The 16,579-nt window shown below is 43.8% G+C and overlaps 2 protein-coding genes across 2 annotated transcripts; both read right to left on the reverse strand.

The window, feature by feature from the left end:
- Positions 1-5,405: 5,405 nt before the first annotated feature.
- Positions 5,406-6,785, reverse strand: si:dkey-6n21.13 (P2Y purinoceptor 3). Its single transcript, XM_053860042.1, has 2 exons — positions 6,216-6,785; positions 5,406-6,146 (listed from the first exon to the last, which is right to left on the reverse strand). The coding sequence occupies exons 1-2, from the start codon at positions 6,783-6,785 to the stop codon at positions 5,406-5,408; spliced, it is 1,311 nt and encodes a 436-aa protein (XP_053716017.1).
- A 4,637-nt stretch (positions 6,786-11,422) lies between these two features.
- Positions 11,423-15,875, reverse strand: si:dkey-6n21.12 (schwannomin-interacting protein 1). Its single transcript, XM_053860146.1, has 7 exons — positions 15,581-15,875; positions 14,641-14,913; positions 14,340-14,464; positions 13,576-13,681; positions 13,373-13,486; positions 13,136-13,250; positions 11,423-13,046 (listed from the first exon to the last, which is right to left on the reverse strand). The coding sequence occupies exons 1-7, from the start codon at positions 15,629-15,631 to the stop codon at positions 12,934-12,936; spliced, it is 897 nt and encodes a 298-aa protein (XP_053716121.1). The 5' UTR covers positions 15,632-15,875; the 3' UTR covers positions 11,423-12,933.
- Between the last annotated feature and the right edge of the window lie 704 nt (positions 15,876-16,579).

A 16,579-nucleotide genomic window follows, 5' to 3' on the forward strand; every position in this document is an offset into this window, starting at 1 on the left:
CTCAGAAATGAGTGTCACTATTATTTGTGATGATTAGTTTTGGTTTGAGTCATTTAGGTACGATCCTAATTTTGCGATAGAAATTTAAAAATAAGATTAAGGCCCATAGCTTTAATTAATAATCTATTAATACATGAGGACATTAAACCTCGAGGTGTGTGTATTAGCTCTGTTTTGCTGTGCGATGACAAATCAGAACACAATGTTGCTTAGCACACTCCTCAATCCAACATTTTATTCACAAAATATTATTAATCCAGAATTAAAGAGATCATGATGAAGACAATTTGTTGCCATCTAGTCACACAGAAGCCCTGGCAGCCCCTGATTCCATGTATAGATGACTTCAATTTTAGCTGCATGGGGCAAATTGTGAGGCAGCAGGGAGATCATTTCGCAATAATTCAGACATTTTGGGATTAAACCAGTGTCTTTTCATGTTACACACAGGCAGTCTGAGGTGAGTGTGACAGGCCTCTAAATTTAAAAATAAAAAGGAGTGAATAGAACTATCTATAATTTATTTTAAAAAATATGTAACACCTATGTGTGAATATATAAAGAAGACACAGCACATTCATTTTAAAAAATAGAATCCACAAATACACTCAACAGGGACGGCAGTTGTTACTTAAGGTTCTCAAACAGTATTTTTAGCACAGCTATTTCTGCTGGTTTACTTTCACTACTATTTAAATAAACATAGCAAAAATAAGTGAATAAAATAGACATGTAAATTTATAAAACAAAATAGTGTGAGTGCGAAGACTGCTACAATAACCTGATGTGAAATGTTCAATATTACACTTGACAGATCACATGCCCACACTATGCTTAAAATCACAGGAATATAAGATAATTTCAATATTACAAGAACGACAAAAAATTTACAGGTCATTTTCATCATGAAACAAAATGGATGCCAATTTTGGCATCGGACCTCAGTTGGATCTCATTCAAGTCACTGCAACCAGCAACCAAATGTGAGATTAACCTTTTTCAGCAGTAAATTTGAGTGAAAATGCAGTTAAAAAATACATTCATTTGAATGAGTTGGTCTTTTTTTGTCTGAGACACTTCTATATTATACAGGGCTTCTATGATAGGTTTCTTCTATGATCAGACGTGTTGTGAAGAGGGCCATTTTAACACAAGAAATAGACCTGCAACACTTTTGTAAAAGTCAAACCTCCACTCATTACTTAAAAAATATGAGCAGAAAATGTATTTGAAAGGACGCATGAATGAAGAATAAAGAACACGAGCTGGCTGAAGATAAAATATAGAAGGTGGTTAGGTTATATTTCTCGAGTGCTGCTGTGCATAGAGCAACTATTACGATCCAGCGACTTGTACATTTTCTTTGGTCACGCTAGAATGCAGTGGAAGTTTCAAATAACGGAATAAATAAAGCTGCGTGCAGCCCGATCTTGACCTGCTGAATCAATTATGGTTTCGTCTGTAATGTTCCCCTGCACGGCCAGATCGGGAGGTCATTTCATGACCATTGTACCCGCGTTTATAACGTAATAAAACAATCGAAGACTATTAAACTATATGATTAAAAGCAGACGAAGACGAATTCTTTGCATTTGAACGCATCATGAGGGAGCTGGGGAAAGTGCTGAGTCAGCAGTGGCCGTCTCCTGCTGCAGCTGGCTCCCACGCGATCTACATAATCTAGACTGGATTCAACTAGTTCTGCGCCGCGTGCTTTGAGTCGGGGGTTCGTTCTCATGTCAAACATCACAGCGGGCTACACGGTCGAGGTGGGCTGGGGTCTCCACTGGAGGAAGGAGGGGGCCGGTCGGGAAAGAGGGAGTGTCCGCGCCGCTGCTGCCGTTTATCTCCAGAGATATTATTGTGAAGAAATGTGAAAAATACAAGTCCTCCGAGGTCCAACTTCTTCAGAAACAAGTTTCAGCCCGAGCCGACAAAGGTGTCGCCGTGTACCGCAGAAGTGACGCCAAACTGTCTTTAAGTAACGGCGACAAAAGTCACCAAAAATCCAGTATATATTTGCACCGTAATGTAAAGTGCGCAGAGCAAAACACGGCATCCGAAGCAAAGTTTGACGCGTGCCAGAAAAGTAAAAGTTGAGATGAAAGTAATTAACCTGCATTGCTTACCTTGTGTAGGAATAAAGTCCCGAATGAAAAGGGCGGAAGAATATTCCTGTATTTTATGAAAAATGAGGATACAGTGGAGAGTCTCAGTCTGCGTCAGTGGAGGATTTGAAAGTGGCGCCAAGAGCGCTGCAGCGCTGCTCCCCTCGCCCGTCACTCTGACGGAAAAAAAAAATAAATAAAATTCAAACGCCAACTGCGCAAAATTCCCTTTGCATATAACGTGTCTGCGGGGTGGGTGGATCTGTATGTGGCACTCAATTAAAAAAATATTGCTTCTGTGATTTTTATTTATTTATTTTTGGCGGACGGTTTGAGTTTGGCGGACGGTTAGAGGCTGTGCAGCGCCGCGGTGCAGGTCGGGAGTTTGGAGCGAGGCGGTTGTGTTTTGAATTTCTAACCGGCCACAGGAGGGAGTGTGTCGCCTTTCTTATATAGCACAGTTATGAGGACGGGTGCGCCGTCTCGGGTCAGAAATCACTCCACCGTGACGCAGAGCTTTGTATACAGAGTGACAGCTTCGACTAGCGCGAACGTCAGGAAGGTATTTACATATTGAGTAAGAATGGAGATAGTACAATCACGTGCGTATGTCTGTATGAATAAATACATAAATAACGCAACATTGAATTTATGTTTTTCCATGTAAAGTAGAACGACAGAATAATAGATAGAAAGTAGAACGACAGAATAATAGATAACTTCACCATCACACACACACAGGACCATGTATAACTATATATATATATATATATATATATATATATATATATATATATATATATATATATATATATATATATATATATATATATATATATACTGTGTTGTACTCAGCAACTGTTAACTGTTAAATTGTTTAACTTCAGAGGTCCAGAGTCACCTTCATGGTTCATCATCAACATGCTTCCTTCAGTAGGTTTCTGGACGAGACTCACAAGTTTCCGAATTAAATTAAACATTCAGGCCAGACTTTGTTTTGTCGGAATGATAGATGTCGATCATCTAAAGCCCAGAGTCGCTCGCCAGTTCACTGTCATGTGCGTTAGTTTTGACCAACTTAGGAACAGGCTAGTTAATTATTAATAATTGTTAATAATTATTTCCTTCATTAATATAATTATAATTATTTCCGGATGGTTATACACCAACTGCTGCACCTGCAGCCACCAGTCCGTGAAGCTGATCAAGTTTGCGGATGACACCACCATCATGGGACTCATCTCAGATGGAGATGAGTCAGCTTACAGGAGGGAGGTGGAGCGGCTGGTGTCCTGGTGCAGCCACAACAACCTGGAGCTCAACGCCCAGAAGACAGTGGAGATGGTCACAGACTTCAGGAGAGTCACAATTTCTCCATCCCCTCTCATGTTGGCTGGTTTACCCATTTCTATTGTGGACTCCTTCTGCTACCTGGGAACCTCCATCACTGAGGACCTCAAATTGGAGCCAACCATCAGGTCCCTCATCAGGAAGGCCCAGCAGAGAATGTTCTTCCTGAGGCAGCTACGAAAACTACGACTGCAGACGAAGTTGCTGGTGCAGTTCTACACAGCCATCATCCAGTCCATCCTCACCTCCTCTATCACTGTCTGGTACAACAGCGCCACCTCCTGGGACAAGAGCAGACTGCAGCGCATCGTACGTTCTGCTGATAAGGTGATGGGTTGCAGCCTGCCACCTCTTCAGGACCTCTATGTCTCCAGGACCCAGAGACGTGCAGGTGGGATCAGAGCCGACCCTTCTCACCCTGAACATGGACTGTTAGTTTCTCTTCCCTCTGGCAGGAGGCTACGGTCCATCCAGACCAGAACCTCCCGTCACAGGAACAGCTTCAGACTGTTGAATTTGTGATCAGTCCTTGTTGTTTGTGGGTTATTCATTTATTATCTACTTCTATTATTTTATTTTATTTTATGTTATTTTTGTAATGACTGCACATTATTCCAGTTGGTGGGATCCCCACTGACCATAGCAATAAAGCTGATTCTGATTCTGATTATTTCCTGATGGTTATGTCTCCTAAAACCAATAAACCACATTGTCTAATTCTCTTGAGAACTAACAATCCAAATGACTCGATCGATACAAACCTAAACATCTGCAGAGCTGTGTCATCATGGCAACACAGAGCATCAGGCCACACAGTCCGATCACATTTGAGCTGGACAGCTACATGCTGGCTCAGTCCAGCTATCAAGCACATTATCCGGGTCGTGTAGTACAATTAAGAGGAATCAAAATGGCTCTCGCATAGTTGTTTCGTTTATTTTAGAGGTCTGATCTCAGCTGGAGTAGTGCAATGATTTGGTGGTCAGGCCCTTCATAACTGTGCTCAGTGAGAGAAACTGAGCATATAAGGAGGCTTCCAGGATGCCTCTGTGGTTCAGTGCGCCGTCCTTGTTTCTGTCTCAGTTGTGCTTGGAATCCCTCAGTTTCTGTCAGTTTTTTTTTGGTAGAGAGTACTCTGGATCTGCAACACCCTAAATTACCACAAGGAAATTAACGGAATGTGGAAGTATTTCTACATAATTATTTGAAGAAATAAAAATTGTATTGTTGTTGTACCACTTACTGCCTACAATCCACACACGTTTTTTGCAGAGTAGTGTCCGTGTAACACCACATTACACCTCTACCTCTTTGGAGTGGAGTGCTACACTGAATGACAAATCACTTTGCAGGTTCTTCCCATCAAGTGTGTCACGTTTTTATTTACCTTAATACGTCGCTACCAAGTTACATCCAGCTTGCCCTGTGAAGAACGTCCCTGGAAGAAAGGGGTCTGTGGCTGCTGAGTTACAGTAGCTGAGGTCCTTTTATTGCCTTTGTTTCAGAGTGGCCTTGTGAATGGAATCCCCACAATAATTATTTTAGCTCAAAATGACGATTTATTTGTGCATGTCACATCACAGTTTCTGAAGAGACAAAACCAAACAATGGCTTGCAGTTGTAGAAACACTGCTGAGTGAGAAAATCAAAGCTTGTTAAAAGTGAGCCATTGACAGAGTTCATGTTACAGATCAAATTACACAGCTCGATCAGAAAGATACAGAATGTGGACTTTGTAATAAATACGCGCGAAGCCAGTGACTGTCCTGTCAGAAGGCTAACACTGCTTCCTAACCTTTACACAGTCACCTGCGCTCACAAGATTCAAATGATTGCAACATTGTATTCATACTATCATTTAAATAACAATATAAAACACCAGACTGGAACAGCAGTGGGTGGCGCCCTTGTAGAGTGTTAAAGATGCGTCGTAACAAAGGTAGCCTGTTATTCGGCCGGATAATTGACTTTATCTCTGTTTATATATGGAGGACTGTTGAGAAATGATTTATCCGCCGCTGCTCCGACCTCTGCATCCTCGGCTCTTCCCATCATCCTCAGTGGCATCAGCAGCCCACCATGTTGTTGACTAGTTGTGTTTGCAGCTTGGCAGCAGTGACCTCCCCCCTTATCTTTGGTGAGGAAATACAGTAGGGCATTGAGCCACGCGTTAAAGGATGCCAGCGGCCGGGTGATCTTGTAGCACATGGACACCATGGTCATAGTATGGCAGGGAACTCCCCTTGTCACCTTCAGCAGGAGAAAAATGGTTCTGGTCACATGAAAAGGGAAAAAGCAAAGGGCAAACAGTAGCGTGATGGTGATGATGGTTTTAATGGACTTGCGCCTGCGATTGGCATATGGAGAATGGGCACCCAGAAAAATGGAAATCCCATCCTGCCTTCCATGCGTTTTAGAGAATCCATTTTTTCCTCTTTTCTCGCGATCATCTCTTTCTTGTCTGCGCACTCCTCGGTATCTGCCGTCTTTTGGTCCTCTGTAGGATGAAGGCTGAGAGTGTAGAGTCCTGAATATGGTCAGAACCACGTGAGAGTAACACCAAGCGATAATTGAAAACGGAACAAAGAAGCCCACCAGATGAAGGGTGATGCCATACGGGACGTAGTCAGAGAACTCCTTGTCTATAGCGTCGTCCCAACAGTTCTGGAACTCCTCCACCAGTCTGCCCTGGCGACCATGACTGGTATTGCCGCTCACAGATAAATGTCTGCGGCTTGAATTGGTTGAGTCGCTCACATCGCCACTGATCCCAGCAAGTCTGGTCACATGACCAGTTTGAGCGAACCGAAAGATGGGGCAGGTCAAAGCAAACACCACAATCCAGACTAGAACACAAGTGCACTTCACTGCCTTCTTGGATTCCAGTGTGATCACCTTCATGGGGTGGCAGATACCCAGGTACCTGTGCACGGAGATACAGGTGAGGAAGAAGATGGAACAATAGAGGTTAAAATAGAATAGGAATCGGACCAGACGGCACATGAAGTCCCCAAATACCCAGCGGTCACGCATGATGTAGCTGGCCACGAGGAAGGGCAGCGACATGCCGTACATGAAGTCTGTGGTGGCCAGGTTGACCATGTAGATCAGCGAAGCGTTCCAACGCTTAGTACGGCGGAAGGAGCGGAGCAAGACGACCGAGTTCAGAGAGATGCTGAAGATGAAGGTAAATGAGTAGCACAGGGGCAGGAAAATGTATTTGTAGGACTCATCAATACTGCAAAATGACTGGGAGGTGGGGGGCAGAGAGAGGTGTTGGAGGCTTGAGACACTGGTGTTCACCGGAGGGTGCTCCATTGATGTCATCATAAGAGATTCGGTGAGATGAACTGGAGAAGAAAAAGACTGCGTCGGTGGCGTGTTTGGAATCCTTTAGGTCTTTTCTTTGTAATCCATGATACGAAAGTGTCACAAGGGTTGGGGTTGTTTTTTGAGGCCTCTGGATGGTCGCACCTGAATGAAAAGAGACAAATCAGTGAGTGCACTGTTATCAATGCTTATCATTCCACTTGATAAGAGGAGCAGAGAAAGAGGGGAACTAGTACACGAGAACTACTCTGAGACTAATGTACGCTGCAGCAGGGGCAGTGAAAATGTGGAAACCACATGGGGGTTTTCAGGAAGATGTATCTGACACAGAAACTGCTAGATCACGCTGGAGAAGAGACTTCAAAGATCACAAGTGACTGACAGTAACATGAAAATGACAAGGACACACCAAAGAAGGACGACACATAAGGTTCAGGAAAATAAGCAAAGTTGGAGTAAGGGTCAGAAATGAGAAGTTTGTGATGATGCCCCTGCGACTCAACCCTGCATGAACTGGTCTAGTGGATATATTCTCAGTCATTCAATGAATGGACCTGAGGAACATTGCTAATATCTGCTACCAACTTAGCTCCCTGTCCACCATCCGTGACTGCACTCATCCAGGAAACCATCTGTTTGACACGCAGCACTCTGTAAGGAGCGGAGGAGACTGCAGCCCCTTTTATAATGGCGTCAGTAACAAATGTGTGTTTTAAATTACTAAATTCTAAGTCAAGGCTTGACAGAACAACTTTTTTTTTTCAAATTCTATCAAGCAGGCTTATCGCCACTTGTGGCCCCAAGTTTCTCTCAGGTCAAAGGATTTGGATTTGATAAAAACAAATTTATGTTAGATCAAACAAGGTTTTGTTGTCTGTTGTCTTGTTGAGATTTCAGCTACTGGCAGAGTGCCAAGTGCTAGATCCAGTACTTGAAATGCACTGGAGTGTATTTCAGCATCATCATCTGTTATTACCTTTCTTTATCTCTTACCGTTCTTTATACCTTTCTTTACCTTTATTATCTTATCTCTAGCTCCATCCACTACTGTCTGGTCCTCTGCTGCACCTGCGTGTACAGTAGCAAACATATCTAATCAAATCCAGATTGACAAGAACAACTGCCTGTTTTCCATCTCTCAGAGAACATCAAAGACTACTCTAGTGACTTTTCAAGAATCGTATACCGTCCCTCCTAACACTTGGGCTTCATGTACAGTTCATGCATCCCTGTGTTCAAGCAGGTGCAGTTGTGGAAGTTCATGTGCAGTGATGTCTTGGGACTGCAGGTGAAACTAGCCAAACTTCAGGGATGCAACTTGAGAAACTGACTGGACGTTGGACCGGAAGGCAGGCTGGGCTTCCCACAAACTCACCTTTCCCCTTTGTACCTTGGCATTATATGTTTCACCTCCTGTTGTACGCTGCTGATGCTTGTTTGCCTTCCTGTGTACGAGGGTATGCTGCTGATTCAGTCTGTTCTCACCCCATTAACTCTGCAATAAGTAACCACACTTCCCCAACATGTCTGTGTGCATCCCTCTGAACATTCATCCTCCTGCCTGCCGTTCTCTCATCGTCTAATACAAGATGATATCTGCCAGAAGATGGCCCTGTTACAGCAGTATTTAGCACCACTGGCATTTATTAGTTTGCTCTTGGTGTCAGTCGACAGGCTGTGCCTCCACTCCACTGTATTAAGCTCAGTTCAATACAGATAATGTGTCAACCAGTAACATATATTAACGTCTTGGACTAGCAGGGAGTAAAAGGTCTTATAACCTTTAGCTCTTTTTCTCTTTTGGAGACAAAAACATGAAGACATTTTAAACCTTATTCCGGCTGTTAATGGTTAATGGCGGAGCCAATATTAACATGGTCGTATAGTCAGTGTGTCTGGTGGTCTAATAACCCTTTTAAAAGGAGCAACGCAGTGTCTTTGCAAATATTAGCTCATCAAATACCATGCACTTAAAGATTCAGTGTCTGTGGCAGAACTGCTGAGCCCAGTTCTCATCATGAGAAGGTTTCATCTCAGATTTATTTGTTCATGGAGCCAAATAAATCACTCTGGTGAACAACCTAATGTGGAATATTTCAACTTGCACACATATCACAATGCCACCTCTAAGTGCCTTTTCCCCTCGCTATGCATTCGTTTGCAAGTAGGCAGAACCTTGTTTCAACATCCAACAGCCATATGTAAGAAAGATAATTAAACAATGAATGCAAAACGTTAATATAGGTGAGAAGAAGTGCTCATTCATTATACATATTCATAAGGACTAACTCCATACGTCTGGATCTTTTTGGCCTTGGAGTCATAGCTGAACATAAACATCACCAAAACTGAACAACTTTCAATTACAATAAAGCTTGTCTTCGAAAAAAGAAAAAGTAAACCATTAAGATTTTAAAGTTTCTGACGTGGATCACTTACAGCAGGTGATTATCTAGCAGGTCAGGATGGTAAAATGAACATTACATCCCTTTGAATGATGTTTTGGGGCCAGAAAAGTCATGAGATGCATTAGGATTTTAGGGACTGGATGGAGCTCCATGGAACTCATAAATACCTGCATCACTGCAATCTGCTGTTTGAAGATGAAAGACACTTACCTGCTGCTGTTTCTCTAAAGTGTTGAGTCCCGCTTGTTCAACTGTGGAACATCAACGGAAACATTCAAAACCATCCAAAGAGCTGTTGCCCTGCCCGGGCCTCTCCTTAAAAACTCCCCAGACACACAGCTATGACTTCTGATCAGTGACCCAGATGCTGCTGCGTTCACCTCTCTGGTGCTCTTCTGACCGTTCTGGCCGTTACTATGGCGATGCAGTCCCGCCCTCTCCCTGCGACTGACTGTCATCTAATTCTTCTTCCCCTCTTCACCTGTGTGCATGTGCGATCCACCTTTTTGATAGGGCTGCGTTGCTTGCCATTGCTTGTGTTCAGGTCAGTTCCTCTGCTGCCACCATGTCTCTGTTAATGTGTCAATATTCAACAACTGCTTGTGGCTTCTTTCAGAGCAACATGGATAAACACACAGAGTCTCCAGCTGACTTATCTCCTCCACTTCTGAGGTGGCTCCACCTCCAGACAATTCTTCATTCTCGACTAAAAGTATCAATCCCAAAGGAAACATGGACCATTTCTGAGCATAATCTGGATGATGATGATGCCAGTCCAAGACCATAGTTCTCAGACTGAGAAGGGTGGAAGGCCCTCCCAGCGTTGGAGCTTGTAGTGGCATCCAACTCTCAATGAAGATTTCTGCTGCAAAAATAGTTGCTTTGTCCTTCTGACTTTACTTTTGTCAGTGAAGGCGAACAGCATGTTAAGAGCTCTCTTTCTGCTGTGGGTTCACACAGATGAGGTGTTTTCTATTCCGTACAGTGATAGAAGAATTTGATCAATTAGGACACCTCTTGGAGACACGGTCCCTCTTGCTTCACTGAGAGTAGGCAGCAGATCCTGGACCTGCTTTTGTTTCTTTCATCAGGGAATGGATTTGTAATGGACCAGGAGAGAGAGCCTCCTTTGATCCCTTGCCTCGGTTAAGTCAATGACAAAGAGCAGTTTTGCCAGTCTATGCAGAGACACGACATCTTTGTCCTGAGGTTGTCCACAGAAATGTCTGCACTACGAAGCTTTGGCAGGTACAAATCTTAAAGAGTGAATGGAACTGACTGCCACCAGTGATGGGCTGATGAGGTTTCATGAATCAGTGTCCACACATTCAGTGGCCACTAGAAGGCACTGTCTGCTCTTCACTCCATCAACACCGTCTTGATACCCTTTTAACCAAACTATTTCAAACATTCAATGAAAATCTGGTTGAAACAGCCGAGCATCCAATATATATTTCTTGAGATGAGAAAGTAAGCCAGAATAAAATACCCTAAACACTTTACTCGAATGGTTTTTAATCAGATTAGCTGTGATGGCAGCCACTAGAGGGCTCCCTGCTGCAGCTTTTTTATTTTTTAATATTATCTCCAATAATATATATCATTGTTTATAAATGGGACTGAACAGTAATACAAAATTTATGGTTTGAGTCAGGCCTAGTGGTTAGCAAGAAAGATGCAGGTTCGATCCCTGGGGTCGGACCACCTTTCTGCATGGAGTTCGCGTGTTCTCCCCATGTGCTTGGGTTTCCTCCATGTACTCCGGTTTCCTCCCACAGCCCAAAGACATGCTCACTTGGTTAATTTGACACACTAAAATTGCCTCTTGGTGTCTGTGTGTGTGTGGGATGGACTGGCGACCCGTCCAGGGTGCATTCCTGCCTCTCACCCAATGACCGCTGGGAGAAGCTCCAGTACTCCCCACAACCCTGAACAGGACCAAGCAGTGGTTAATTGACAATGTATGTATGGTTTAAATCATTCACTGGAAAGATCACAGTGACTCATTGAGTCACTTCAGTGTTTCAGATTCCAGGAGCACATTTCCATTTTAAAAAGAATGAGCTACCGATCCGTTAAAAACCCATTACCAAGGTTCACACTCTCGGATTTGGGCGTCAGATGTATGGAAGAAATGAGGGAGCGCGACTGCTGACTCAGCAGAGTGCAAATTTGCTGTGAGCTGTGAATTTCAGCGTCACTGCTTATGAAATATGGAACCTGAAATAAAACAGGGGGCACTTTATTTGTTTAGCAACAAATAGTTACACTTTAACTCTGTGACTCAACAATCAGGTGCAGCCAGGCAAACAGTCATTACCACCACCGCAATTTTAGAAAGGTTTTACCAATGATTGACAGTCAGAGTACATGCAGCAATAATGTACAACAACTACACATCTATACACTGCTGTTAAACATGTCATATGTAAACATTGACAGCTATACATTTCTTACGTCAGCAAAGGATGTCGATCGTTTGTATAAAATTAGAACAGTTTCAACTTAACAAAAACATGATGTGGCAGCACAGCCCGATCAGAGCTTCAAGGCAGAGTGGTTGTTATGACAACACTGTAACACGCAAAACCAGCATCTATGACATAACCGATGTATTGGCACTAATAGTCCCTTGAAATGTCAACCACAAGCAGAAATATAAAACTTGTTCGGACGGGTATTAAGAAAGTAAAAAGCCCTTTTCAATTTAAAAATCCGATTGAAGTAAAAAAAGTATTTGCTTGAAGACAAATTGCACATTTACAAATACAACTCATTTTTGGCACAAAACATTGTCGTTTGAAACTGTTCTGAGGACAGCTGCTTTAGTGTTCCAGTCAGTGTTGCACATCCAAACAAATAGGGAAGTACAGAGGTTATTTAAGTAGACGCTTGCATGTAACATGAACACATGCAAAACGCAACGTCCCTCATTACACATTTAGTCGTTCCCCCATTTAAAGTCTACATAAGAAAAATAATTGCAGTCATTGACCTCTGAATAATAAATAGCTGAGGTGAGACGGGCAGGAGACCAGAGGCGTACGATATGTAGAGGACGACTTGAGAGAGAAATAACCGCCATGATGAATGCTAACCTTTAGCATTCCTGACTCATCTACAGTAATGTCCGCTCTCACTGTAGTTAGCACATTCGCTACTTGACTAGCCAATTGAACACAGCTGTTACATGAATCAGTTGTGCGTTTTGTTTCAGTAAAGTGGTCAACTGATTCATTATTGCAAATGAACAGAAGGTAATTGTCAAAGCGTAATGTGAGTTGTCTTCAAGGTGGTCGACCAGCAGGGCGCTTGCAATGCCCTTATTCTGTTGGTCGCTGTGATAGTTCAATTCATTAACCTGTGAGGCAGAGGTTATGTCAATATTTTTTTAAAGATGGAGGTGTCAAATGTAACATTTTAAATGAAACTATGTGTGCACTTCTGTATCAATGGTGTGAGACCCCATCAGAAATACTTTGATCAAGATGTGGTGGTCATAATGGAATGTTCCCTAAAGAAAAATAAATCAGTGGCTTGTTTGAAGTTGCAAAACTCCCTGCTTCCTTCTGTTGTACCACAGTGCTCCATCATCATCGCCACCCACTGGACAAACATGGCTCTCGCACCACAGTTACAGACAGGAAGATACCGTGCGAGAAAAAGTGTTCACAGTGATCATAACCAGTGGAGCTGGTCCGACTGAGATGTTCATAGAGGTGAAGCACTTTAGGGCTTCAGCTGGGCGAGGTCAGAGAGGTCAAGTCTTGGACCTCCAGAAGCATGGCGTCCTGCTCCGTCCTCAGCTGGTCCCGTACCTGGAGGCGGCCCACCAGGTCTGAGCTGAGGTCTATAAAGAAGAAGGCAGCAGCTGGTAATAAATACCCGATGTTTTGGATTTCAAAATGCACTTTGTTAGCAAATTTTGGGTATGTGTACCTTGTATGGTCTGGCTGAGAGACTTACAAAGAGCATTGAGCTCTTTCATAGTGAGGTTCTGTAAGTCACTTCGCTCCAGATGTCTCCTCTGAGCTGGATCACAACGAGCTGCAGTCTGGGGACGGAAGAAGAGCGGGAAATGAGCGAGAAGCCACTGAGGAAGAAAGCTCATGGAGGTGGGACAAGAGAGCGGTTTGTAGAAGAAGTGAGGTCGGAGACAGACTCTGACAAACTCACCAGCTGTTTGTGGTCTGTCCTCAGTCTGTCTCTCAGGTTCCTCAGCGTGTTCCGGAAACCTCGGGATTTAGGCTTCTCTACCTTAGCTGTGGGCGGAGTCTGCAGAGTCCCTCTCTTCATCAGCATGAGGCAGAGGAGAACAGAGCCTGTCAATACCATGTGGAGATATAGCTGTTGCCTCCCTGATAAACAGCGGCCATTACCCGGGCAGTGCTGCTCTCCTTCTCGCCGGCGTTCTTCGCTTCCTCCTCTTCCTCACTTTCACTGTTGTTGATGAAGCAGAGCTGGAGGTTCATCTGAGTCTGCAGGCTGAAGAACGCAGACACGCATTGAGACAAACATTGTATGTGCAGGTGTGGGTCATTTAGCCCCTGCTTTCAGTCAGTGTGTCATTAGGATTGTTGGAGGTTTCCGCAGGCCAGTATTTCTGTGGGTTTGTGTTGTTCTGCCGTGTAATAATGCTCTAACAAGGGTGTGTTTACGCTGGCTCTTTGTTTATAAGAGCGACAGTTAAACTAGCTGATGTGTTGTAACAGGTCTGCTGTGCGTTTTCCTTTCTAGCAAGTCAGCGTCTCACCACACTGGTCCTTTGACACGGCACCTTCTACACACTGTCATATTGAGGGAAAAAAACAGGATTTCTGCTTTTTATACATTGGCGTCAGAATAAACTTGTGCAGTCAGTGCTCGTGACAGCGGCTGTAATTTGGGGCAGGGAGGTAGGGGAGCAGAACAAACAAGGTAGAACCACCTGCGATGTCTGGCTCCGTCCAGTCAATTAGGACTTGGTCTGACTGGAAACTTTGATCAAAGACAGCAGCCAAACATTGTTTCCACTCCACAACAGAGAGTAAAGCTGATCTCTGACCAGTTTCTCGAGTGACTGAGCAGAGAACTCTGCCTCCACCCAGACTCCAAAAAGATGTGAGGATGTGTGTGGTGAGCGCTGGTGTGGAAGCGTGTTTACCGGGAGGTGAGCGCCGACACGTGACTGTTGCAGGCGTCGTCGCTGTCCTCCCAGCTCTCGGCTCGCCTCCCTCTCTCCTCCTTCCAGCTGACTGGTGTTCTCCCTCGCTCCAGCGACACGCCACTCTAAAATACACATCACACACTTTTCACTGAGCGAGCCACTTATTACACCCGTGGAAGCCATCATTCAGCTCATCACTCAGTGGTCAGTGTGTATGCCACGGTGGCCATGGCAACCCACGTACGCTGGTGATGTCATCGTCCTGTGAGCAAATCTAAGGAGCATCATCACTACGAACCTTGGCTCTTCTCTCCTTCCTCTCCACCTCCTGTTTTTCCAACTCAGCAATGCGCAGGCTGAGAGCCTCCCAGTGCATGATGGGAAGACCAAGACTGTCATTGTCGTAGCTCTCCTGCCAGACCAGTGCCGCACCCTCCGAATCCTCCTCCTCTTCGTCCTCTTCCTCGTTGTCGGCATCTTCATCACTTCTCATGTCGTCCTCAGCCTCGTTGCTCTCCTTCTCATCCCGCTGCTGTCGTTCTTTCTCGCCCTCTTTGTCCAGCTGATCATCCTGAAAATACACTCTTCTAGATCAGCACCAGCACAAATGCAGACATTTTTTTTCCCCCTGTCAATCACGTGGTTTGACTAACTTTGGTGCCGACACAAATACAGTACTGACCTCAGCCTTTGAAGTTGCTTTGGAACCTGGGCAGCCCATTGTTTTATGGCACACCTCAGCCCCAAAATGCTATGAATAGCTTTAATAATAATAAACGTGATATGGAAAACAATGTCTGAAGGACGATGGCAATGTTACCAGTTTTAGTTAAACCTCAAATCTGACTTCTCATCACATTGAAATCTCATCGATGCACACGTGTCCATAACTCCAACATAGGAATGTTGGACGGTCACGTGTTGGCACTGTTCCATGTCAACAGTGTGTATCAATTCCCCTGCTCTGATAGATGGGCATGTAAGCCAGCTGGGAAGCTCCTGGACATGTTCAAACTCCAGGCTGACTACTCCTGCGTAACGTTAGCTACATCAATGAAACTAGTGTGTAGAAGTAGCAGAAGGCAAATTCTCATTTCTTATGTAAAAGCTCCGGAGTACGATGTTAAATGTACCAGAACTGCGGCCCTGCGTTGGATGCTCAAACAAACAAAGGAGGAAACCAAGCGGAGCCGTGACTTGGACATAGCTACGTGGTTATATCGGGTATTTCCACACACCATTTTGTCCCAAACAGAGAAGGGCGATGTTGTCGGAGAGTTGTGCCACATCGTTGATCCTCCTGAAGACCTCCCTCCTCCTCTTCCTCTTCTTCTTCTTCTTCTTCTTCAAATCAGGAATGTTCGTCACAGAACAGCGAAATAATCCACATAATATCGTCCCGTTGCAGTAGCTCCACCGAGAATAGTCACGACTTCAAAGTTTGACTATTGTTGAGGCACCAGATGATGGGCAGAAACGAAACTCCCAATCCGTGAAAACTTTCTTAACAAAGACCCGAAACTTGAGGAATTTCTCGGGATCAAGCGGAATTTTGCCTTTGTCTCCTTTCCTGTTAACCCTTTCGCAATAAATGTCTTATAATTCATTGCGTGGAAGAGTATCGCTCCATAAGAAATTTGATTTTTTTTTAGATCGTGATTAAATAAAAACGCTGACGCTTAACTATAAAACGCTTACTAGAATGTTAAGCTAACCAAGACAACGTTCTCAGCTACGAAAATAATAATAATAATAATGCCTTTATTTTGAAAATCTCCTAGGGGTTTAGCAGCCAATTCCGACTGGGGACAAGTCACCAGCATGACACAACACGTCGGTGTCTCGTTTCAACCTAATTGTTAGTATAATAATTATAACTATATTATTATTTTGCATACCCGTTCATACACATACTCGCCCCCTTTCATTGTTATGTTTCCGAACAGGTATCATAAAGCTGAAGTGACGTGACTATATCATATTAAATCGAACACTGCAATAAATAAATAAAGAATGGTTTACATTTTGATACAAAACGTTAAAAAAATAGAAGAAAACGACACTTCGCTGAATTCTTAGGGAACGGCAATTGTACAAGTGACCAGCAGAGGGTAGCAAACTATCACTAAGCCACAGATCAGCTGACACCGATTAGACGTTCACAACGTGCGCCTCCTCTGAATGAGTAAAGACTAAGAACATTTCCAAAAAGAAGAACCAGAATCTGTGTCGGACAG

This window comes from Synchiropus splendidus, chromosome 3 (assembly GCF_027744825.2).
Source record: "Synchiropus splendidus isolate RoL2022-P1 chromosome 3, RoL_Sspl_1.0, whole genome shotgun sequence".
Lineage (NCBI taxonomy): Eukaryota > Metazoa > Chordata > Actinopteri > Syngnathiformes > Callionymidae > Synchiropus > Synchiropus splendidus.

Bases quoted from the DNA above. Each gene is read 5' to 3' on its own strand.
- si:dkey-6n21.13 (XM_053860042.1), bottom strand. From the start codon at position 6,785: ATGACATCAATGGAGCACCCTCCGGTGAACACCAGTGTCTCAAGCCTC. The intron at 6,147-6,215 runs GTGAGCGACTCA...CATGGTCGCCAG, and splicing joins TTGCTGGGATCAGTGGCGAT to GGCAGACTGGTGGAGGAGTT.
- si:dkey-6n21.12 (XM_053860146.1), bottom strand. From the start codon at position 15,631: ATGTGGCACAACTCTCCGACAACATCGCCCTTCTCTGTTTGGGACAAA. The intron at 13,682-14,339 runs GTAAACACGCTT...TGCGTTCTTCAG, and splicing joins GTGTCGGCGCTCACCTCCCG to CCTGCAGACTCAGATGAACC. The intron at 13,047-13,135 runs GTACACATACCC...TCTTCTTTATAG, and splicing joins TCTCAGCCAGACCATACAAG to ACCTCAGCTCAGACCTGGTG.